Source organism: Talpa occidentalis, unplaced genomic scaffold (genome assembly GCF_014898055.3).
Source record: "Talpa occidentalis isolate TD23 unplaced genomic scaffold, MPIMG_talOcc4v2.1 talOcc4.12, whole genome shotgun sequence".
NCBI classification, from domain to species: Eukaryota; Metazoa; Chordata; class Mammalia; order Eulipotyphla; family Talpidae; genus Talpa; species Talpa occidentalis.
The window spans coordinates 81,169,117-81,195,086 of record NW_023601212.1 but is presented as its reverse complement, the minus strand read 5'-3'; the positions used below and the strand labels follow the sequence as shown (position 1 = coordinate 81,195,086).

The 25,970-nt window shown below is 42.4% G+C and overlaps 1 protein-coding gene across 5 annotated transcripts in view; it reads left to right on the top strand.

Annotated features, from left to right (window-relative positions):
• LOC119241610 (zinc finger protein with KRAB and SCAN domains 1) overlaps positions 1–25,970 on the top strand; it is a 48,580-nt gene that overhangs the window by 4,723 nt on the left and 17,887 nt on the right. For 2 of the 5 annotated variants that reach the window (XM_037507034.2, XM_037507035.2), the window contains exon 1: positions 24,042–24,092. Coding sequence is in view for 3 of the 5 variants with exons in the window: in XM_037507013.2 (XP_037362910.1) it covers positions 3,931–4,356; positions 4,881–5,034; positions 5,699–5,790; positions 6,075–6,201; positions 9,102–9,994 (1,692 nt within the window). In the remaining 2 variants the exon portion in view is untranslated. Of the gene's footprint in view, positions 1–3,357; positions 3,427–3,840; positions 4,357–4,880; positions 5,035–5,698; positions 5,791–6,074; positions 6,202–9,101; positions 10,067–14,271; positions 14,284–21,117; positions 21,137–24,041; positions 24,093–25,970 lie in introns of those variants that run through there. The other 3 variants (XM_054693660.1, XM_037507013.2, XM_037507014.2) reach the window with 3 other exon arrangements.

The window sequence follows — 25,970 nt, the reverse complement described above, 5'->3', positions numbered from 1 at the left end:
CGAGACCAAATGTAAGGAGACATTAGGGTGGTGGGAAGTAATTATGGGAAGCATAGCAAGAAAAGACAAAAGCCCTGGGCCTCCCTGCTGGCACAAGGGGTTAAGATGCAACCTATGAAGCTATTCGCAGCTACTGCAGCACGAGTTCGATCCCCGGCCAGGGAGATACCCACGTGGTGCAGCAGACCTCTCCTGACTCTCCCACCGCTCCCCTCAGCACTGTATTTCAGTCAATCTACCTGTTCTGTTCCCCACTCTGTCTCTGGTGAATCCTCTCACCTCCCACACCTCTGGCCTGTACCCCAGTTCTTGTATGCATAAATAAATAAAAACTTAAAAAAAAAAACCAAAAGTCAAAGCCCTTCTTTTGACTTTCCAGAATAAAATGAAAGAAATCAAAGCATAGAACAATTATTTTGCTTATGGTTGGGAAAAAGTCAATGGAGTGATCTCTTGGACTGCCTACTGGCTGCCTGTGCCTGTAGAGGTCTAGGAAGAGGCTCAAGGGGGCCTCCTAGAAACTGCCTTAATGCTATCAATTATTCTCAGGGCTCTTCTCACTAGTTGGGAACCTTCTTATGTTGAAACCTTAAAACAGTTTGTACTTCTGCTTTGTACTGTAATTTGTGTAAAAACAGGAATCACCCTTCTCATCTTTTTATTCCCCTCAGGTAGGGCACCTTCCATCTTGGAGATAAACAGAAATGTTTAGGATATTGAATAATTGTAGCTGTAAGGACTTTACATGTGAAGCTGATTTGAAGTAGAAAAACCGATATATTTATTTACCCCAACAAGGATGGCATGGTACAAAACAGGTCTGAAGAAATCAAGAGGAAGAGCTACAGTTTATGGTTTGCAGTAGGACTTTACCAGTTGTGAAGTCAAGTTATTGGAGGAATGATTTAATTGCCACATTTTCTTTACAATTTTGTCAAAGCTTTTTTGCGTAATGTTCTTTATTGTTATAGGCTACTATTTTTTTTTTCTGAATAAATGGATTTTATTCTAAACCAGGCATTGGAAATAAAAATATAATGTAGGAACTCTTGAAATAGCTGAGAATTTATACTCTTAGGGAAAATGTAATAATGGTGACAGCTTTTAATTAATAGTATCTCACTAGTAGGTTTTTAGGGCCAAAGGGTTGGGAAGTATGAGGGAGGCAAACTCAGTCATTCCAGTAAATGTCCTTAAGGCACACACTTTATATTTCATTTTAGGCTGAAAAGTCACTTTTTATGGTGTGTTTGTGTGTGTGAGACACTACCACAAATTCACAGGTAAAGGAGATACTTTACTAGTAAGTACTCTTAAGGAGATGATAGGGTTGTGTAGCATTGGAGAAGTGTGGTTAGTTACTTTGAAGTGGGTGATCCTGATACCTCTTTATTTTATTTTCTTTTTTAAAATAAATTTTATTTTTATATTCCCCATACAGTTGCAACCCCCTTATTTTGACCCCAATCCCTCCCTAATAGGACTTCTGTTCTTCATTAGGGACAAAAAAATGAGGTAGAAAGAACTAATACTGATAAAGTTCAGATTAAAATCAGTCTTATTCTTTGTAACTAAAATAACTGTCTCCAAACTTTCCTGTTAGTAAAAACATTCCTATCAATAAAAACAACTAAGAATTAGATATGTACTATTTACCAATATTTTCTATAATAAAAATACATTAAATTGTGCTATTTAAAAGTAACTTTGTGCTATTAAATGCACATGATTCCTTTTCCAACAAAATTACTAATAGTTTTTTAGTGAAAGTCATGTCATTTAAAATTGCTTGCTAGGCCTCCCCGGTGGCGCAGCGGTTGAGTGCTGGGTTGCAAAGCTGCCTGCAGCCTCTGCAGCGCTGGTTCGATTCCCGGCTGCTCCCCGGCCACTGGAGGAGGGTTCCACATGGTGCGCAGACCTCTCCTGCTGCCCACTGCTCCCCTCAGCAGTGTACCTCGGTCCTTCTGCCTGCTCTGCCCCCCGCTCTGACTCTGGTGAATTCTCTCTCCCTCCCGCGCTTCTGACTGTACCCAGTGCTTGTATAAATAAATAAATCTTTAAAAAAAAATAAAATTGCTTGCTAGTTTAAAATTCTTGGCTTAACTCACTGATACAGCAGCTGGATGGTCTGTCTCTAAAACTTCAATTTGATGCTTAATTTTGGTGGTTATAAATGTGAATAAGATACTTCACAAAGATTTCTCCATTCATATGTGAGACGTGCATCACTGACTACCTGTTTGTAAGTCGTGATCGGTCTTATACACCAATAGTAATAAATTTTTGTTGTTGAAATTCATTTCCATTTTCCATGTCCTTAAATCACCCGTTCTTCAAAACTAATCAAAAGGTGTTTTATATTTTTAACAGTTTAAACACCCATTGAAAAATTCTTCATTTGGAAAAATTTTTAAAACAAGGTAAAATATTTGTAAGTTTTAAAAATGTGTAGATAATGACTTTTCCAGGAAACTTAGTATCATTTTTAGCAGTTAAAATTACATAATAACAGAAAATTTCCCAGCATACATCTTTTCCCATGGCAGTTCTTATCTCGTACTTTAAGCAGCTACTTTTTTTTTTTTTTAAGATTTATTTTTATACAAGAACGGGGGCATTTTATACAGATGCGCGGGAGGATGAGAGGATTCACCGGAGAAAGAGCAGGGAACAGAACAGGCAGACCGACGAAATACACTGCTGAGGGGAGCAGCGGGCAAGACTGGAGAGGTCTGCCGCTATGTGGGATTCTCGCTGGCTGGCAGGAATCGAACCCCACGCTGCAGAGGCTGCGGAGAGCTCCACAGTGCGGCGCTCAACCGCCCACGCCACCAGGGAGGCCCTTAAGCAGCTACTTTTTCATGCATTTGATTAACATCTTGTTTGACTTTGATTTTTATCCCCTAATCTAGCTGAGTAAAACTCGCTCTGAATAGAAACTTGAGCTGTGTCATTTTCTTGTTCACATGTGTTTGCATCAATAGTGTTTCCTCTCATTATAGTTTATCTGCAGAAACTATAAATCTGCTTGTCTCTTTTATGAAGGTGAGATTAGTTAAAACTAGACAAAATATTCCCTTATTCCACATAACTGACCTCAGATAAAATGCAGGATAACTCAGTTATCTTGTTTGAAAGTCCCATCACAATGCAGAGAAATAAACAAGTGAATGAGGCAGCCCTCTGTGCGAGAGGAGGGCTTCCATTCTTCCCTCAGGATAGATCACATACCCTGTGACTTGTGACAATTCAGCATCTAGAGCAAGAGGTGCTGGTGTCAAGTTGTACATTAAACATGGTGTAATCTCTCTCACTTTTAAAATACAAATGTATTCTTATATTTTCTTGTTTCCAAAGTGGGCCATCTTGTACTGTGACGCTCAGAGTTTCAGACTGACCAGTGCACCCTTAAAATAATAGAAACAGGTAAGTGGATTAGCAAGTTGGGCTTCAAATATGGCTTCAAATACGGCTTGAATGTTGACTTCACTAGGTAGCCACCTGCTACTGAGCAAATTACATTTTCTCTGCCTCAGTCTTGATTCCTGGTGCTTGCTTGGCACCCTGTTTGCATCAGCTCTCACTGGGCAGGGACTGTAAAGGCATGACATGGTAAACTGAGATCCTAGAAGTCAGGTAGAGTAGAATTCACCTCGTGGAGGTTTTTGTTTGTAAACCTTATTATAGAAAGTGACAGTGAAAATGCTGTGGCTCTGCAGGCTTTTTTCTCCCTTTGAGATCCAGAGGCACGCTTAGTACCTCAATCTGGAGCCTTGTATATCTGTTAGTAATACAGGTCACTTTTTATGAAGGTAATGATAACTTTTTTTAATCCTGCAGAAATAGTTCCAAAATAGATCAGAGAGCATCTCCTGGGTCAGAAAGGAGAGCACAGATCCTTCTTGGATCAACTCAGTTCCCTGCACCTGAATGATGACTGCTGAATCAAGGGAAGCCACGGGTCTGTCCCCACAGGGTGGCCAGGAGAAAGATGGTATCGTCATAGTGAAGGTCGAAGAGGAAGATGAAGAAGACCACATGTGGGGCCAGGATTCCAGCCTGCAGGAGACTCCTCCTCCCGACCCAGAGATATTCCGCCAACGTTTCAGGCACTTCTGTTACCAGAACACCTTTGGACCTCGAGAGGCTCTGAGTCGACTGAAAGAACTTTGTCATCAGTGGCTGCGACCAGAGATTAACACCAAGGAGCAGATCCTGGAGCTGCTGGTGCTGGAGCAGTTCCTTTCTATTCTGCCCAAGGAGCTCCAAGTCTGGCTTCAGGAATATCGTCCTGATAGTGGGGAGGAGGCCGTGACCCTTCTGGAAGATTTAGAGCTTGATTTATCAGGCCAGCAGGTAAGAGGTGAAACCAGTTATATGTGAGCAACCTCACGACCTTTGAGACTGGAACAAGGAGAAAGTTACTGATTTAAAGCTAGTATTAGCAGTCTTTGTGGTGGTCATTTTCCAGCTCTCATCAGATATTAAAAAAATATTCTGGCCTTGGGCCTCCTTGGTGGCGCAGGAGTTAAAGACAGTGCTATCAAGCTATTGCCAGCCACTGCTGCACAAGTTCAGTCCCCCGCCAGCCAGGAGCAACCCACATGGCACAGCAGACCTCTCTCGTCTCGCCCACTGCTCCCCTCAGCAGTGTATTTCACTAGATCCGCCTGTTCTGCTCTCTACTCTCTCTGGTGAATCCTCTCACACCCTGCACTTCTGGTCTATACCCCAGTTCTTGTATGCATAAATAAATAAATCTTCAAAAAAAAATTCTGGCCTTCTCACCCCTGTATCCACTGGGATATTTACATTTTTTTATTTATTTAAATTCCTGTTTAAAAAGTGATTTACCGCAAGTCCAACCTGTTTGTTCTCAGGTTCCAGGTCAAGTTCATGGCCCTGAGATGCTTGCAAGGGGGATGGTACCTCTGGATCCAGTGCAGGAGTCCTCAAGCTTTGACCTTCATCATGAGGCTACCCAGTCTCATTTCAAACATTCATCTAGGAAACCACGCCTTGTACAATCACGGGGTAAGAAGCAAGGACTGTGTGTGTGTTTGTGTGTGTGTGTGTGTGTGATCAAAAAATGGTCATTGTGGTCAAGTGAGGAAAAATTAGAGGGACAAAAAAAAAAACATGGCAAAAACTTATCCAGAGGTGAAAAGGCCCCTTTCCTATCTTGCCTTTCACAATTTTACTACTAGAGATTTTAAAGCTGTGTAGCTTTTTTTTTTTTTTTTTTTTTTTTTTAACCACCATAGCCGTAAACAGGATTCTGATGCCTTTGTACTGGAGAAAATTGTGAATCAGCCCTGAAATCTTGGCCTAAATGATCCCCAGTTGTAGCTGAGAGTAAGATCTAGATTCTGATTCTTCCCTGCCAGTCTTAACTGTGTGATCTTAGTCATGGTCCCTCTCAGGGCCTCAGGCCTCAATTTCCCTTTCTTTAAAATAAAGGGTTAGACCAGGTGATTTTTAAGGACCCATTTAGGACTCCTTGTGACTTTTGCTTAAGAGTAGAATTCTTCAGAAACAAGTCATGCTTCTTTTTGATATTCTCTGTAATTATCTATTCTGTAGTTAAACACTGAACCTTGAATACACGGGTACAGAAAAGAAAGTGCCCCTGGGTCCTTCATTGAGGGAGGCTCAGAATAGAGCTGCTTTTACTCACAGTCTCTTTCTTCTCCCTCAGCTCTCCCTGCCACCCACGTTCCTGCCCCTCATCAGGAGGGGAGTCCCAGAGACCAGGCGGTGGCATCTGCACTATTCACAGCAGATTCCCAGGTGAGCTGTGGGCCCCTCTACCCTCCTGTGTTCCTCCTATTGGCCTCCCTTCCTGGAGCACTTTTAGGAAAGGAATCCCCAGCAGGACTCTTATTCTTGATACCACTGCCCCCAGAGCCCCAAGCCCATTGTGAACCACCCCCCAGTCCTCCAGAGTCCAGCATGGTCACCTTTTCTTTCCCAGCATCCTCACGGTTTACAGTCATCTCTGTCCCTGACTCCAGGTTTGCGCAATGGGATTGTCAGTTCAGGGGGAACTGAGTGTGGGGGTCTCATTATTTCAGGCAATGGTGAAGATCGAGGACATGGCCGTGTCCCTCATCCTGGAGGAATGGGGATGTCAGAACCTGGCTCGAAGGAATCTCAATAGGGACAACAGGCAGGAGAATTATGGGAACGTGTTTTCCCAGGGTAAGACTGATGCAGGATTATTGTCTGATATGATTACTTGCCTCTCTTTGTTCTTGGCTATGGGATCTCTGACAATTCAATTGAATGTTGACAAGGATTTAGAGATTACTGAGGCCCATTCTTCAAGCCAATGGAAACTGAGAATATCTATGTTCATTTAACCCTCAAAGTCTGATATATATAAAAATCCTGATTCCAGGTAGATTTTGTTTTTTACCAATAGGTGGTTTTTGCTGTTTGAAATCAGAGTGTTTTGAATTCTCACCTCTTCAACCACTCTGTTACCCAGGAGGATTCTGCTCTACTCCCCTTGGGTTACAATTTGGGTGCCTCTGTCGTATGGAGGGAGAGTGTATTTCCTAGTACAGAGGACCAGTGGGCATCATTTGAATCCTAACCTGGCACCATGTTTCCTCAACTGCCGCACATTCCTTCTTGCGCTTTTTGTCTTCTTCCTTTCTGGGAGTACTGCTTGCCAACAGCTTTGTGTATTCCATGAACTTGGGCCTGTACCTCGCTTACAATCAGGATTCCCATTTTCCACACCTAATGGTAATCCTTCATGAGGAGTTCTGGGTCCTGGGTTTGTAGGAAGATTAAGAAATTCTAAGAGGCACCAGGCCAATAAGACAAGGTGATACAGTTGGCAAACATTCACTTTGTCTCTGCTGGATCTTAATCCTAAAAAAATAGTCCTGCAAAGAAACCTTGAAATCCATCCTGTCGTAGGGAAGTCCACAGTAAAGAATTCTGCCTAGGGAGGGTGCATGAAGGGAAACTGAAGAAAAGATATTACTAAACAAACCCGGTTTTGCTTGAACCATGGATATAACTGGGGTTTATGGTTTCCTGGTATTTGCACTTTGAACTGGATGAAAATTAAGCCAAAGAACTGAGCTTTATTTATGAAAGAACTGAACATTGTTATTACCTACTCCGAGATAACTTTAAAAAAAAGCACAAACCAACCAACACTGGAAGCGATCTAGCTAAGGATCTTGGCTTGAAATTGAAAAGAAGGGGACCAATTTCCTCTTCCTCACTTATAATCAGTTTAGTACTTATGCCAACTTCATCACTAACGTCAGGGGTTAGCTACTGAACTCTACTAGTAGTTGCTCTTAGGGGCCTGTTTGGGGTAATAGAGACCTACTTGGAAAGGTTTCTGAAGCCTGATAAAGAATAGGATTGGGGTATTTGGTTTTTCGCTAGACAAACATAAACATGTAAAATAGTGTGTGTTTATTGAACATTTCCAATCTGTTTAAAAAGAGTGACAGAGAGGGCCTCCCCGGTGGCAAGGCGGTTGAGTGCTGGGTTGCGAAGCTGCCCGCAGCCTCTGCAGCACTGGTTCGATCCCCGGCTGCTCCCCGGCTGCTCCCCGGCCACCAGAGGAGGGTCCCACATGGCGCGCAGACCTCTCCTGCCGCCCGCTGCTCCCCTCAGCAGTGTGCTTCAGTCCTTCCGCCTGCTCTGATCCCCGCTCTGGCTCTGGTGAATTCTCTCACTCTCCCGCGCTTCTGACTATACCCAGTGCTTGTATAAACAAATAAATAAATCTTAAAAAAAAAAAAGGAGTTGTCATTTAAAAAAAAAAAAGAGTGATAGAGAATATAGCAAACTATAAGAAAAATACATTCCAGTGTTTGAATAAGCTATGCTAAAATGAGAGGATCAGCTCTGCATTTGTGAGATTTTTTCTTCTCTCCTTTGTGGGCTGGCATCAGAATTGTTTTTAGTTTATTTTCTTTCTTATTTTTTTTAATTTTTGTGTAGAAAAACTGGGGTGCAGGCTAGAGGTGCCAGAGTTAGAGGATTCACCAGAGACATAGTGGGAAACAGAACAGGTGGATTTACTGAAATACACTGCTGAGGGGAGCAGCAGGCGAGACAAGAAGGGGTCTCCTGCACCATGTGGGTCAGCTACCTGGCCAGGGATCAAACTCAGGTGGTAGCAGTGTTAGCGCTGAGACTTACCCCTAGGTCATCGGGGAGGCCGGTCAGTTTCGTTTCTTTTCTCAGTTATTCTCAGTTGTCTATCAGTCAAGATTTTAGTTATGTTTGCTGATGTCCCAGCAGACTTCTTTGCCTGCATCTCTTTTACTGAGCATTGTTGTAGAGAGCTCTCGGCTGCTCTCCCTGGTGGAGAGAAACTCTTTCCTTTGTCTGAAGGGCCATGTAACCATTAAACTTTTTTTTTTTTTTTTTTAGAGGCATGAATTTTTATTTATTTATTTATTTGTTTGTTTGTTTATACATGCACTGGGTACAGTCAGAAGCGCGGGAAGGTGAGAGAATTCACCAGAGCCAGAGCGGGGAGCAGAGCAGGCAGAAGGACCGAAGTATACTGCTGAGGGGAGCAGCGGGCAGCAGGAGAGGTCTGCGCGCCATGTGGGACCCTCCTGTGGTGGCCGGGGAGCAGCCGGGGATCGAACCGGCGCCGCAGAGGCCGCAGAGGCTTCGCAACCCAGCGCTCAACTGCTGCGCCACCTGGGAGGCCCAACCATTAAACTTTTAAATACATTAGAAACAGACCATGTTTTTTTAAATGTATATTTGTTTTTTCAAATTAATTACTGGGTGACCAAATAATGGAATTGTGATCTCTTATGTTCTTTGTTCCTCCCCCCCACACACACCTGGTTCTGCTCCCTCTGCTCATTCCCCGGGGTTTCTGTTTATTCCCATCCTGTCTGAATGCTCCCTCTCTTGTTACTCCATGCTTTGCCTGCCCTCCTAGACCCACCTCTACTGCTGTCCCTAGTTTTTTTTTTTTTCCTCTTATCTCTGATTAATATTGTGAAGTGATTTTGCAGGCATGTAGAGGCTTCCTGTCACTTGATTAGCCTGGATATTCAAAAGAAAAAGGTGCTATTTGTATTTTCTATTTATTGTGTCAGGTTGTGAAAACAGGAATGAGAATGAGGAATCTACCTCAAAGGCCGAAATGGCAGAAGACTCAGCATCACGTGGAGAGACAACAGGAAGATTGCAGAAAGAGTTTGGGGAAAAACGTGAGCAGCAGGGCAGAATAATAGAAAGGCAGCAGAGGAACCCTGAGGAGAAGACTGGAAAAGAAAAGAGAGATTCAGGGCCTGTCACAGCCAAGGAAAAAAAAACAGCCACAGGAGAGAGAGGTCCAAGGGAGAAGGGTAAAGGGTTGGGAAGAAGCTTCAGTCTAAGTTCAAACTTTAACACCCCTGAAGAAGTTCCAACAGGAGCAAAGTCTCATAGATGTGATGAATGTGGTAAATGCTTCACGAGGAGTTCAAGCCTTATTCGCCATAAAATAATCCACACTGGAGAAAAGCCCTATGAATGTAGTGAGTGTGGGAAAGCCTTCAGTCTCAACTCAAACCTCGTTCTGCATCAGAGAATCCACACAGGAGAGAAACCTCATGAATGTAATGAGTGTGGCAAAGCCTTTAGTCATAGTTCAAATCTCATTCTACATCAGCGAATCCACTCTGGAGAGAAACCTTATGAATGTAACGAGTGTGGGAAGGCCTTCAGCCAGAGCTCAGACCTTACTAAACATCAGAGAATCCACACAGGGGAAAAACCCTATGAGTGTAGTGAATGTGGAAAAGCTTTCAACCGAAACTCATATCTTATTTTGCATCGGAGAATTCACACCCGAGAAAAACCCTATAAGTGCACTAAGTGTGGCAAGGCCTTCACCCGGAGCTCGACCCTCACTCTGCATCACAGAATTCATACCAGAGAGAGAGCCTCTGAGTACAGCCCAGCCTCCCTGGATGCATTTGGAGCATTCCTGAAAAGCTGTGTGTAAAGTGAGAATTTATCAACAAGCCATTTCCCCCTTTTGTTTCGAAAATTGTTTCAGAGATGTGTGGCCATGGAGGGGAAAAAGAAAGCCTCAACAGATTAAAAGAAAAAAATCACACTTAAGGATCCTTATAGTTACATCAGCAGTGTTCTGCCTTTGTGTAGTCTGTGGGCATGTAATTCTTCCACACAGCCCCTGCAGAGAAAAGGTAATCATATGGCTAATCCATGATATTTCCACTCAAGATGTAAGCATGCACACAGTGAAGCATCCAGCTTTTCAGTAATGAGGATACCTCTAAGGCACTGTTAAACTCTCAGCAACCACAGTGTATAATCGAAAGATTAAAATTGGCTCTGTGAACATGATATCAAGGTCAAGAAGCTGCTTGCTGCAAACAAGCCTGACTTGGCCAACATCTTGCTATACCTTGTTTCTCATGAAAGAGGGACAGTTAAAACAAAAAATTACTTTGGGACCTGCTGCTCAAATTAGTTAAGTTATATATATGATCACTGGTAGCCTACCAAAGCTATAGAAATCTAGGACTGTGCTGATCGGTATCAAACCAAAGATTTCTATCTCTCCCGGAAAGAGAGGGTACGTGCACCAGTCTACAGTTCCAAAGGACTCCAACATGTGTAGATGGTTCTATCCTCATCACTGAGATAAATTCCAAAATGGCAACTGCAATTCAAAACACTTCTTTCCTTCTCAAAATTCCCTAAAGCACTATGGCACTCCTAAATGCAGTTCTCCACAAGTTAGCACTTGATTGTATACTGTCTTATAATCCTTCATTGTTTTATGTATGAAAGTTTTCATCACTCCCAAAAGAGATGGTTTGATCATCAAGGGATATATTTATATCCCCAATAGCACTGGACCAGGTGCTGAACATGAGCGAGGCATTCATTATACCTGACTTCTGACAGGACTTTTACATTTACTATAAAGCCCTGTGCACCAGGAGTACCTGAAATATGGTAGCCTGGCTCAAATTTTGAAGGGGACCTTCAGATGTGGGCATATACATAAAGCTCTAGGGTCTGATTCTATTTTTTTGCCCTAAATATGAAGGAAAGGTGGTGGTTGGCCACCTGTGTAGATTCTAAACACACATCAATGAATAAAAACCCTGGAATGTCAGAAGTTACTCTTGTCATCTTGAAGGATATGAACACTGACTGAGGCCATTTTTTTGACATCTTTCTGTAGTAAAGATCTTAGCCAGAATTCTCTTCAGTCAGCTGCTGAAAAAAGTAATGATTTGAGCACTTTCAGAATCATTTGTAACTTTAGATAATACAGTTCAGAAAATGTGATTTTTTTGGGTCACTTCAGAAAAAGGAAAGTTGTAGGCAGTATTTTTTCCACACTTTCCAGAAACGTCACAAAAGCATTTGACATCATAACGTGTTTATTGCTCTGAGAAGTTCACCAACATGCTAAGATGTGGTTGATTGTATCATAGTTATAGTACACAGTCTCTTTTTTGCTTCTCATCACTAAAGACTGAGGCTGATCTTTTCCGTCATCTGTGCAGGAGGATGCCATTGACTTCCTGGAAGCTAATGATAGAGACTGTTTTCAGATACACATACAGGAGACTTAAGTATTGAGGGCGATATAGGTGGTCATCAGGGACTGGGGAGAAGTGCCATTGCTCATAAGAGCATGCAAATGATGGTGGGCAGCCCCACTAGAAACGTAGAGTAGAACAAACCTAAAGGCTAGCCTCATAATAGGAGAACCTCACATAGAGTTTGAGATTTTCCATCAAGAGACATCATCGTTCAGTTGTTCATTAACCAATAGCTCAAGTCCATGGGACATCATGGCTTTTTGGGGCGCCAATGAGATGGGGACAGATGTGACCAGCTCCAGACCAAACTAAGATTCTACACAGCTGTAATTCTTTGATCTCTGTAACTTGGACCAACCACAGCTTCCTTACAGCTTCTGAACAATTTCATCAGTGTTGCCTGGGAAAACTTCAAGGAAGCCAACTGGTGACCAGAATATTTCTGTACTTCTAATTTAAGAAAAACAGAAGAGATACTCCAGAAGAGTATATCGAAGTAGCTTTTTATAGTAAATGTTGGTAGAAGAATTGCTTTTAAGATTTTCTAGAAGCACATTGATGTTTTATAGGAAACTGCTTGTGCTTTTGAGTAAAGTCTTGCTGCTAAACTGAAAGCAGTGAGGTGCTTAACTCCAGGCACTAATCAAAGAGCTGACTGTTGTTAAGAGGAAATGAACTCCGGTCGGTTCCGCATTGGCCTTTTTTTTAGCCACAACTACACGCTGACATAATATAGCTGTCATTTTGGGGTTTTTAAAATAGAAGTTATATATATATATATATATATATATATATATATATATATATATATATAAAACCTGTGCCCCCACATTTAACTCCCTTTTCACTGGGACATTGTATTGACTATGTGGGATAGCCACTGGGTTCCTTCACATCTTCAGCAGATGCGTTCCTTAAAGCAGCTGTTTGAAGATACGTCTTCTGAAGAAAAGAAGCTCAAGCTGTTTATTAAAACCATTTGCATTGTATTCATTTATCAGATGCTCAGTGCAAAATGTCACTGGATTGAGAGCAAAAAGGCTTACAAAATCTAATTAGCACTCAGGATAGTCATTCAAAAGTTTTGACTGGCTAAAATCTGTTCACAGTTCAAGTACTCTGTAGTTAACCATTAGCATGTTAGTTGACCTAATGAAAGTTTCTGAAGGGTTTTAAAAAATACACCTTAACCTTGCCAGGAAGAGAAGTAAAATTCAAGTTGTGAGATATTTGTTTCTACTCCAACCTGGTAGGCAAGGCTAAAGCCTGAGAATTATATGTCTGAGGCATCTTGATAAGTAAGACACTTAGTGTTTTCTTGAAGGCATACAAATCAAACTTGGCTAAATATATACAGAAAGGTTGACATGTTTGAGATGTGAGACAATTCACATTTACATCAGAATCCATTCCAGAAGGGAACCTCTTGAATGTGATAAGTATGGCACAGCCTTTAATCACATCTCAGCCCTTAGCATCAGAAAGCTTATGCTGTATATAAACTTTATTAATATTATCTGTGAGGAAAACTTTCATGTATAGCGCTCATTGCTTTGGACAGAAAACGAATTCTGTTAGTATGTTCCAATCATGTAATGAATTTCAGAAACACTGCACAGGAGGCTCAATCTTAACTCCAGAGGATCCACAGAAGAAAAATGTGGGGAAATGCTAAAGAAATAGCAAAATCCTAAAGAAATAGCAAAATGTACTTCTTACAGACTTTGTTAATGTGGATACTTCTACATATTTTGTATGATCATATTGTCAGTGTCTGTGTTTTGTATCCCCAACCCCTGTTGTTGTTTTGTATATTCCCTGTAAACAGATAATGTATTTTATTTTTAATCTATTTGATGTCACTCCAAAAGGGCAAAGTTTTGGAGTGAGTAGTGAAGAAGTTGACGTGGTTATAGACAAAAAGTCAGTTCACAGAACTGAGGAGGGGGAAAATGAAAAAAGCTTCATAGTTTGGCACTTATCCAATCAGAGAGGATAAGTAAATTCATTAGGAGAAACAGGTTAATAGGGAACTAAAATGAACAGTTCTTACATCTGCAGCTTCCTGAGAGTTTTCTTTTCAAAGCCAGGAAGCAGACCTCTTAGCTGCCAGGTCATCATTTCAACCACAGGGGATGAGTTTTCTGAGCTTGTTGGGTGGAGACCTCAATGAATCGAGAGTAGGGAGTGTACAGGAAAGGCCAGTGGGACACATGTCCAGAGTCTATAAACCATAGTCCCGCTTCTCTCATCAACTCTTTAAAATGTTTATGCTTAGAGAATGTGAGATAGGGAAACACCAAGAGGGCTATTTCTGGAAAATAGACACAGATGCATCCAGTTTCTGGCATTGCAGAAAGTTCTGATGAGCCCTGAGAAGTGTTTTTGTTTTTGTTTTGTTTTTTTGGCAGTATGCCCTTGGGCTAGGGCTGTGTACCTTCCCTACACCCCTTGCTTTCCCCCCTCCCCCACCCCGGGTTTAGGATTAGTAGAGTGGACTTGGGAAGATTTATAACTGTGAAATAATTTCTTTCTAATTTTGTCTTAGAGTTATTACCTTTGTTCCATGGTCTGGTCATCCTGATGTACTCATCTAAAGCTGGTAACCGCCATCGTTGTAGAAGGTTCATATGTGAATTGGAGCAACAGTATTAACTGTTGTCAGACAGTGATACAGCAATACTTGCCAGAGGAGCCATATTCTTGTGTCCCACTCTGAGCAACTTTTCAGAAATATTTAAGGGGGCCAGGTGTCCCCATCTGGAAACTATATGTAGGTCTGGAGATTGCAAAGCAAAAAAATAGAATCAGAGAAAAGGAAATGGAGTGGTATAAATAGATCTTTTCATTGACATTAGAGTAGATTCTTCTTTGAACTACTACTGGAGAATTTAATAAAAGAATTATTTGAAAGGTTTTCATAACATAGATTTAGGTTTCATTTTTAGAATAGACACTACTATACATGTAAAGGCATTTACTTATTTTGCTATTCAGATTGATTTTTTTATATCTAAAAAATGAAATATCTCTTACTTTTCAAAGCTTTGTAAAACAAACTTGAAGTTATAGGGAGGTAAGCCATCTCCAAATCTGCAGATCAAACAAAAGTTTGGGAAATGCTTTGGACATATAACACGGAATGTCTCAGCATGAGAACTAAGTTTCATATGGTCTGGTTATATTTAATAATGGATGTCACAAATCTCCTTTTTCTGTTATCCTAAAACAGTGGAAGATAGAGTGGGCATTAGGTTGACGTCTAAACAGTAGTCTGCTATTAAAGTTTTGTTTGTTTGATGTTTGAGAGTCTCACCTCCCTTTACTGAGGAATCACGACTCACTTCAGATTCCACATGAAGCAGCTAAGTTAATTGGCCTTGCTTTTTTTTTTTCCCCCTTCAGCAAGCACTCACTAAGCAACAGAGCTGAGTGTTTCAAGATCTGAAGAATGAATGATTGAACAGTGGCATTGAAATGTGGATTTCATTCCAGTTTTAGATTTGGCTCTTAAATTCCTTTGGTTCAGGGGAGGGACAAGGCAGCTACAGTTGCCCAGAATCACCACCATGTAGTTTCCCAACAAGGTTGTGTGGTAGGAAGGGGCAGCCAGGAGGGAAGCTGTGACAGCCCCTGCCTGCCAGCTGAGGAAAAGCGATGAGGCCTGGCTGAGGGAGAGACAAGAAACTGCTAGGGATGTGTTGGGGTCAGTGCCCCTTTGCTTTCCCCTTCACCTCTATCACGTAACAGTTGGTTTTAGTCAGCTGTAATAAGGACAAAGCATATTAGACTTAGAGGTGCTTCTGCTGGTAGTGGGTGTTCTTACATGAAAACATGAGGGGGGTGGGGTGGGAGGAAGCGGATTATGATTATGCAGGAAGATACTGTTTCAAAATGTGAGTTTCGGGATCAGGTATGCAAGCAAAATCAGCAATTATTTTAAAATATGTATTTTTATTAACTTTTAGTTATAGATTATTGCAGCCAGGTCAACATGGTAAGCCTAAATTTATATAGAGAGCTAACTCAGGCATTGTCTTGTTTATCTGTAGACTGAATAAAACAACCTTTTCCTGTTTTCTCAGTTCCTAGTTTCTTAATTTAGAATAAATTAGACCAAAAGAATAAATTTGTCTTTGTATACCTGCAGAATTAAGTTATTGCTGTTAAAAACTGGACTTTTCATTTCAGTAGTCTCCGAAGAGCCCAGATGCTTGGTAGATGTTCAGTAAATGATTTCGAAGTTGAATATGTTCATTTAAAATCCTCATTAACTTTTCTGCAATGACTTCTCAATAAATAGTGGAATCTTAGGGGAAAAGTGGTTTGGTTTTTTGAGAGCTAAGGAACTCCTCCATTAACAATTTGAACTATCAGGGACTGAAGTTTCAATCATGAGAAATGGCAGCAAAAAAATGTATGTGCATTTATTGCAATGGTCCATTTTATGGGACCAGTGTTGTCCGATGAATATTGGGATAGAGAGATTGGAGAAGGAAATTATGGGGATTTGTTATAACTTGTTATTTCTGTTGTTATTTTCTGGGTCATGGTAAAACAATAAATTATCATCTCTAGGTGGCAATACTTGTGTTTATTTTTTTGTTGTCCTTAGTTGCATAAATGCACTTGTTTTGGTATAGAAAGATATATTCTCAAAGTTAAAAACTGGATCTGCACCCACAAACAATCCTCATGCAAACATATTCTAAGTAATTCACAAACCCTCTACCACGGAAGAGCTTTGGGTAGCTTCTTAGAAGCCACAGGATGAACAACCATGGGGTAAAGGAGCTGTTTAATGGAACCCTAAAACATTTTTTTTCATAAGATGCAACCATTGAAATGACCTTTGACCAATTCATGAAACTTAGAAAACGGAGCATCCTACTGATGGTGCAGCATGTGATCTGCTAGCTTCTACCTTCAAATGATGACCTTTAACCTAATTTGTTGTTACTAATATGTTGAAACAAACTATTTGACTTTTTTCCTCTCATTTAAATATTTAACTTACCCTGTTTAGAAACCAGAAGAGATGTGCCAAGTGCTCTGATTTACTTTGATTTCAGTATCCTTAAGATTGGAATACTAACCCTGGCCCTGCCTAACTCTTAGCCTGAGTCCTCCAGAGAGCAGAACCTGAGGACCTGTGTGCAGATGATCTATTAGGAAGTGATTCCAGAGAACAAAAGTGAGGCAGGGTAGATGGAAACAGGAGGAAATCCTACACGGTTATTGAACTTGGCCATGGCAGAGGACAAGAGGCCCTATGAGAGACTATGGTTCTGAGTTAACAATTAGGTTTGGGCATGGAGTGGGGGGCAGAGCCTCATAGTGCCCCAAAAGTAGAGCCCAGGAGTCCCAATCATTCTGCTGATGGAGTTCCTTTGCTTCCTAGATCCTCTGAGGATCTATTATTTCAATTATTTAGAAATGACTGAATAATGGAAATGACTGAACGGTTTGTAGAGGTCTTTCTTTTCCCAAACTATCATGTCCCTTTGCCAGTATTTACCACCCCTGCCTCCAAGCCTCAGATTCCTCGGCATAGCCTCCAGTCGAGATTCTTGACTAGGAGGTGCTAGTCTGACTCTACAATACCTGGGTGATCCATCATTATGTGCCCTGCATTTGGCTCTGGATGCCACATCTTAAAAGAGAGACCTACTTCAACATGGTAAATCAACTGCTGTGTCCAACAAGAACTTAGTGAACTTAATTACTGGGAACTTAGTCTCTACCTTAAATACTTAAGGAATATTTAGTAGGGGGATTTGTTTTGCCTGATTCCAAGAAATAGAACTAAATCCTTTCAGTGAACAAGTGCTGGGTGTTAGGAATATTAGAAGAGATCCAGCAATGAGTGAGGCAGATGAGTAATGCCAGCTCTGCCTGTGGCTGCCAGGATTTTGAACAAATTGGAACAAGGTGTCCCCTCCTCAGGACACTTGACTACCTTTGCTGGCAAATTGTGACTGTACAACTCCCTGATAACTACATTGTGTGATGGCCCCTAGGGTTATGCAGAGCACAAGTTGTACGACCAGAAGTGTCTAGTGAAGGCCACTGGGGATGAAAGAACCTTGTAGAGCCAGCCAGACTGGTGGTTGCAATCAGTTCAGGCATTCAGGTATGGCTGATGGACACTGGGGCATCCTGAGAAGCGATTTTGCACACTAGAGGTCTTAGCTATTCAATAGATGCCAATCTATTGTGATCTCCTACTCTGAAATGAAGCAAATGTCTTCTGGATTCTTTCATGAACAAGGGGGAAAAAGTCAGCAACTTCTCATGTAAACAACTTGACAGGAAAATTTACCTTCTGTTGAGAAGAGGGGTGTTGGGAAAAAAGAATCTTTTCGTTTGTGGGGAGGAGGAGTTGACACTAAAACAAGATCAGAAATAGGGCCTCCCTGGAGTTGAGCACCACATTGTGATGCTGTCCGCAGCCTCTGCAGTGTGGGATTGATCCTGGCCGGCGAGAATCCAACACAGTGCAGCAGACCTCTCCTGTCTCACCCACTGCTCCCCTCAGCAGTGTATTTCGTCAGTCTGCCTGTTCTGCTCCCCGCTCTGTCTCTGGTGAATCCTCTCACCCTCCAGTGCATCTGGCCTGTACACTGGTTCTTATATAAATAAATAAAATCTTTAAAAAAATAAAAATCAAGATCAGAAATAATACTGGAGCCAAGAGTTTTGAATATTAAAAAGCCCTTACTATTTATAAGCTAGTTTACTCTTATGTAATAGCATTTAGTCTTTCTCCAAACGCTGCAGTCAGAGCACATATTATGATGTCCATTTTCCAGAAAACCAAGTTGCAGATCCAAATCTCCCTAGACGCATTAGCAACAGAGCTCCAGCACTCAGCCACAGGATTGTCTGACTGCACCACTTCACTTTTACTGTCTTTTCCTTTCATTTTCTTTAGCAGATGTCTTAGCAGTTTCCCAACATGCTGTACATGTGAGCTCCAGGAAGAAGAAAATGAAGTTTTCAGAGCTATAATGAGCAAGGAGCTTGCCTAGCTAGCTATGTTCTAGTAGACATCTAGGTTTGGTCACCCTCTAGTGGCCAAACATAGTTTGGCAGCACAAGTAAGTGATGGAAAGAATGAGCCAGGAAGATCCAGAATGCAGCCATTTTAGAGAGAACCCTGACCGTCCTGTTGGAAAAGGAGGGAGGGAGCCAAACCTACACCAGCCACTGGTAGTTTTTCCAAGTGAATTTCTGCTACAAATGAGATCAGAATCAGAAACCCATCCTTCTGACTGAGCTCCCCATCCCCGTCCCTCTAAAAAGAGATGAGGATCCAAATAATTGTTTAAGACAAAAGAGAACTGAATAATGAAGGTGGTTTAAATGAGAAACCGTGGCCTCTCAGCACCCAGTGTCTGTTCAGATATTTAAAACCCCAATATTCAGAAGCCACTTTAGTCAGGATCATGAAACGGCTGTGGGCGCTCATTGGGAAAATCATAGGTGATAGTTTTCATATATTTTGAAAGGCTGACAAGGAACAAGGACATGCATTTTATGAGAGAAAAGGATCAACCAAGACTAGGATTAATGAGCTGAAATTCCAGGAAAGCAGATTTTTGCTTTGATTTAAAGAAATTTTAGCAAGTAGAACTCTCCAAAAGAAGGAATTGTTGTCTAAAGTAGTAAGCTCCCAGTCACAGGAACAGTTAGAGACTATCATAGAACAGCATGTTCACATGTTACAATGACATATTCATCCAGTCACCACTTATTTTTTAAGATTTATTTATTTATGCATATAGAACTGGGGTGTAGGCCAGAGGTATGGGGGGTGAGAGGATTCACCAGAGAGAGTGAATCTGCAGAATAGGCAGATCTACTAAAATACACTGCTGAGGGGAACAGCGGGCTAAACAGGAGAGGTCTGCTGTGCCGTGTGGGTTAGCTCCCTGGCCGGGGATTGAACTTGTGCTGCAGTGGCTGCCCATAGCTTGATAGTACTGAGACTTTAACCGCTGTGCCACCAGGGAGGCCCAAGTCAGCCACCACTTACTGATCTAATACCCTGACTACCATGTCTACTTAGAAATACATGTATTTTTTTTTCTTGTGCTTTTACACAATGCCTAACACATTATAGGTTCTCGGTATTTGTTGAATACTTTCTTGGTATTTATTGAATGAATTCATTGGAAGAATATGAGGTTCTTGGAAATCAAAACCATTCTGAAGAAGAGGAAATGCATGACACATCACAGTGAGTGGATTTGTTTGGCCTTGGTTATATTGATGGAAGAAAATAACGAATCTACCTAAGTTAACTTGTTTTAATATAGTACAATTTGAACGGACAGCTAATCTTTCTACAAAATTGTTGACCTTTCTAACAAAATTTTTAGAAATCCATAACATATATAGTAAGGACACAGGATTGAATTAGATTCTCTGAATTCTACTCTCACCCCTACTACTAATTAGCTAATGACTGTGCCTCAGATATGACTTTTGCAGGCATTGGTTTCTTCATCTGAAAATAAGAACTTAACCAGTTTGTCCTTAAGATCTCTTATGGTATTACAATTTTACAATATGGCAACTCTAGGTCCTTTTGCTTTAGACAGAATAACAGGCTTAAAACTAGACAAATTTCCTTTTTAAGGCCTTGTATCACGATTCACTGGTTGCAAAGTCCTTTTGACTAAGAGGCTGGATAGAGGCTGCCAAAACAACACACACATGGCTCTTAGAATTGGTGCAAATTTCCTGGTTTTCCCCTCAACCCTAGTGATTCTGTTCCCTTCAAACATTGCTGCTTTCTCCAGTCTAACCCAGAGGCAATATAGTACTCCAAAGCACACAGGCTTTGGAGAAAGAGCCAAGATGAAATCTTGACTTTCAGGCATATCAATTGTGTGACACTAGTAAAGGTATTTACTTTTCTGAGCCCTAGTTTTATGAGCTATAAAAGGTATTTTAATATCACAGGGGTAAATATTCTCAAGATTCTAATATTTTATAGGATTGATGTAACAAAGACAAATGTGTATAGAAGATTATTTCCAAACAATTTGGTCACATTATCTCCTATCCCACATACTCTTTTACAATATGACCAAGGGATAGTCTTCTCTTCTTTTGAATCTGGCAGAATGATCTGTTATGACAATCAAGTGTGTGGAAATGATACTGTGTAACTTCCAAGACTGGGTCTTAATGTTACAAATTCCACCTTGACCTCTTAAAATGTTCCTTTTGGGAAACTTGGTCATCATGCTGTGAGGAAGTCCAGCCATGAGAACTAAGCCAGAGCACAGACAACCCAGATCAGCATTTCCAACTGAGCTTCTGTCATGGGCCAGCACCAAGGGCCAGCCATCCTAACTTCTCAGTTAACACCACAGGAAGCAGAACATCCCACCCAACCAAAGATTTGTGATATTATGTGAGATATAATTGTTGTGTTAAAGCACTAATTTGGGGGGTATTTTTAATGTAGCAACAAAGAATGGAAGTCAAATGCTAAACTTGGTACCTGGCTCATAGTAAATACTCAAAGGAGGTGTGTGGAGAGAGTGGTAAACTGAACAAGTATTGTAAAAATTAGGTTGAAGGGCAAATGAAAAACTAACAGGAATCTCAGGAAAGCTGCAGGAAGATGTTAAAGGTCATCTAGCACAACAATTCACTCACAAAACCCCTGTCATCATCCCTAGGATTCTCCCACTTCTTCAAAACAGCACACAAGATGATTCAGGAAGTGGCTGGCCATTCTTGGACAAATCCACTAGTAAGTCCGTCCTGTTATTGAACTGGTTGGTTGTTCCCATCATGGGTCTTAGTTCTATCCTCTAGGGTTACCTAAGACAAACATCTCTTTTAAATAATAACACTTCACATATTTGAAAACTAAGACTGTTTTGTCCCTCATTCACCCTGTCTTCTCCTAAGATGAAGGAAAGTTCTCCTGATTCTCAGGCCTCACCCATCACTATTTGTTCGTTTGTGGAAGACCATGGGCTTTTAAAAATTTTGCCTATTCCCTTCCCCCCAGTTTTATGGAACTACAAAACCATTGACTTTTGAATGCTCCTCAACATGAGGCATCCAGAAGTGGGCCATCTTAGATGTCTAATCAGTGCACGGGGGTGTGAAGAAAGCAAGATAGACCATGTGATAATTGTTGAAGCTGACTAATGTTGTAAGGGGTGCACTAGTCTTTCTACTTTTTTATGTATTTGCAAATAAAATGTTTAAATGATCCTAGAAAACATCAGGAGGAAATGCCATATTTCTATAAATTTATGATGCTTTTAGACAGAGAATTTCATGTGCAGATATGTTGCTGTTCCTCGTCAAATTGTTAGGGGGAAATGATGTCCTGAGTTAATCCCATACAGGCTTTGTGGACCCCACCCCCACTCCAGACTAAAGCCATCAGGACACTGGGAAAGACAAATCCCATCACCACCAAAGGGAGGGTGGCTGGGACCTGAGGGTGGAGTTGGGCAGCCAGGTTGGATATAAAAAACCAAACACGTGGGCCTTGGGGTCTCTCTCTCTCTCTGGCTCGCGATCGCTCGCCTTCTGGCTTCACCGCTCCTGGCTGGCGGCCAACTCTGAGAGCGCCATTTTGGGATTCCTGATCGGCGGATCGGGTAGGACTCATTTAAAACTTTGTCTCCCACTTTTCTCCCAGAGCTGTACATTTCCTCATTTCCCCTTACCTTGTAAATAAACCTTTTATTAACCTTTCGCGTGTGCCTGCAGTAGAGCATTGATAAGTCTTTTTAAGCGCTCGGGTGAGGACTCACAGTCAGGCACCCCGTTTTGTATCGGGGTTGCTCTACAACAGTTTGGTGCCCAGCGTGGTTTCCAAGTTACACCCGCGGTTGACCAGCCCAAAGTAACATTCCTTGCGTTGGTCACCATAAGCGCACTAGTTCTGCAGGACTTGTTGTAGAGCAACCCCGATACAAAACAGGGTGCCTGACTGTGGGTCCTCACCCGCGCGCTTAAAAGGACTTATCAATGCTCTACTGCAGGCACACGTGAAAGGTTAATAAAAGGTTTATTTACAAGGGAAGGGGAAATGAGGAAATGTACAGCTCTGGGAGAAAAGTGGGAGACAAAGTTTTATTTTTTTTTTTTTAAATGAGTCCTACCCGATCCGCCGATCAGGAATCCCAAAATGGTGCTCTCAGAGTTGGCCGCCAGCCAGGAGCGGTGAAGCCAGGAGGCGAGCGATCGCGAGCCAGAGAGAGCCCAAGGCCCACGTGTTTGGTTTTTATATATCCAACCTGGCTGCCCAACTCCACCCTCAGGTCCCAGCCACCCTCCCTTTGGTGGTGATGGGATTTGTCTTTCCCAATGTCTTGATGGCTTTAGTCTGGAGTGGGGGTGGGGTCCACAAAGCCTGTATGGGATTAACTCAGGACATCATTTCCCCCTAACAGACTAGCAGTATAATATTTGTATCCCAGCATCCATATGTTTGATCTTCATCACCATGGAAATGGTAGCAAAAAAGTGAAAGGGGGGAATTGTTAGGGGGAAATGATGTCCTGAGTTAATCCCATACAGGCTATGTGGGCCCCACCCCCACTCCAGACTAAAGCCATCAGGACACTGGGAAAGACAAATCCCATCACCACCAAAGGGAGGGTGGCTGGGACCTGAGGGTGGAGTTGGGCAGCCAGGTTGGATATAAAAAACCAAACACGTGGGCCTTGGGGTCTCTCTCTCTCTCTCTGGCTTGCGATCGCTCGCCTTCTGGCTTCACCTCTCCTGGCTGGCGGCCAACTCTGAGAGCGCCATTTTGGGATTCCTGATCGGCGGATAGGGTAGGACTCATTTAAAACTTTGTCTCCCACTTTTCTCCCTGAGCTGTACATTTCCTCATTTCCCCTTCCCTTGTAAATAAACCTTTTATTAACCTTTCACGTGTGCCTTCAGTAGAGCATTGCTAAGTCCTTTTAAGCGCGGGTGAGGACCCACAGTCAGGCACCCCATTTTGTATCGGGGTTGCTCTACAACAAAATGAGTTTTGAGGGACCAGGCAAAAGCAAACCCAGTGGGGGCCAGAGTGGATGCGGCTGAGATGGGAAACTGATTCTTCAGTCTGGTAACCTGCAGCTGAGCAAGTACAGCAGGTAACCCTACATGCAGGTTTACCAAGCTCTGTATGTAGCATCTGGACTTAGGGCAGCTTCTACCATTACTGCCCAGGAATTTTAGAATCCGCAAAAATTCCAACGGCTGGGACTGCCGCCTCAGAGACCCAGGTCTGCGAGTGAGTACTGAATCTCTCTCTCTCTCTCTCTCTCTCTCTCTCTCTCTCTCTCTCTCTCTCTCTCTCTCTCTCTCTCGGTGCGGCAGGCGTGGGGCTCTGCGTCCACAAAGACGGAACGAGACGCGAGGCCTCCGAATTCCTAGAGGGGCACCACGCGGACCGCGGCTGTGACGCACGTCCGGCCGCGCCGGCTCGCCGTGCGCGTCGCGGTGTCCCAGCGCCCCGGGCGGCTCTGACTCACGGTGAGCCTTCTGATCCTCGGTTCGCGTGGCGGGCGAGAGAGGGAGCTTTGGCCGATAGGGTTTGAGGAGGGAGGAGTGGGCTAGGCAGTTGTGGCCCGTGGGAAGCCGCCCCCAGACCTGTCCTGAAAGAGCTGTGGGGAGGAGCCGCCTGTCCCTGCCCGGCCGCGGCTAGTGGAGGCGCTCGCTCCGTGGAAAGTACCCCACCCCCAGGTTTAACAACTTTGTCTTAAAGTCTGGAAACTGCGGCTGAGCAAGGGTAGCGTTGACTCTAGCGTTTTTCTTGAGCCGCGAGGTTTGTCGATTTGACCCGTCTGCTTACCCTCCCACCCCCGTTCCCCCCACCCCTCGACTGACAGTGTAAACTCAGGGCTGAGTGATAGAAGCACGCGCGAGGATGTTGGGGACCCTTTGTGAGAAACTGACCCTCATTAGAAGCTTTAGGTAGTCTCCGATCTAAGGGAGGAAATGGTCCCCTTGGGCTTTGTTCAGGGTAGAAAGTATACTCATAAAGGAAGCATCTCCAGTTTAAAAAACATTTTAAATTACCATCTATAGTTTGCCAAAAGAAAGGTTATCAGGTGGGTGAGGTATTTTGAAACCTGTTATGTGAGGCACTGAAAAGAACTGGGGGGGAAAGAGTGAAGAGGTAAGACACTTGTTTTCAGCTACTGGAAGGCAGCTCCGGAGAAAAGTATTAGTCTAGCACCCGACTAGAGTCAGTGAAGAAAAAAGATAAAAAAGGATGCAGAATTTTGTTCAGGTTAAAGAAAGTCTTGAAACAACTAGACTATCCAATTGTAGAATTTTGTGCCTCAGAAATTATCAAATTGACTGCTTAGAAGTTTTCCGGTACAGAATGAACTATTAAAGGCATTCTAGCATTATTTGTTTCATTAAATTGTCAGAGGCTGTGATAACTTGACTTGTGTATGCCTCAGACTGTTCCAGAATGGATTTGGCCATTTTTTAAAGGGCATATAAACTTTGGGAAATTGGCATAAAGGTGAAAGAAAGAAAGACAAAAAACTAGGAACAGAACAGAGGTCTTTGGCTTATAGTAGATGGTGAACTTTTGCTAGACGGGGCTCTTGAGCTAAACTTTCTAGATAACCTAAAGGAGATATTTTGCTATAGTTGAAGATATTGTGAGTTAGTAATGAAGCCTGATTTCCTACCCACGTGCATTTTGATTTTATGAACATTTAAGAAAAATTCAGAGACAACTAAATGAACCTTAGAGTTAACATGTGAAATTACCAGCTTTGCTCAGGGGGAAAAAAGTTCTTGCCATGGAGAAATTATGTGCAAGGAAGGAGACAGTTTATTAAAAGGCTGGGAAAGGGGGCAGGGGGTGTGAAATATAAAGTATCTGTGTGGTAGTAAGTGATGTAGCAGAAAAGAGTAGATTTGGAGAATAAAATGTTCTGTGCTGCAGGAGGGTAGTGTGCTGGTGGGTCAGAGCTGCATTACCGAGGAGATAACATCTGAGCACAGACCTGAAGGAGGTGAGGGAAGTGAGTCTCTTGTATCTGGAGGAGATTTTAGGCAGAGGAAACAGCACAAAGGCTCTGAGGTGAAACTTGCCCATATGTTTAGGGAGTAGTGTCCTTGGGTAGAATGAGGGAGAGAGAAAGGGGAAAAAAGAGAGGCAAACATGGTCTAGATCTTACGAGTTTTTTTGGCCATCGTAATGGTGTTGGCTTTCTCCTTCTTTGTGAGACGTTGTGCCTTGAAAGGAGCAGAGAATCATGTGATCTGACTTGTATTTTAACTGGGTCACTGGGTGCTGCATTGGGAACTGACCGAGTGGGCAAGGAGGAAGCAATTAGGGGATGATAGCATTCTCCGGGCAAGAGGTGATAGATTGGGATGGCAGTG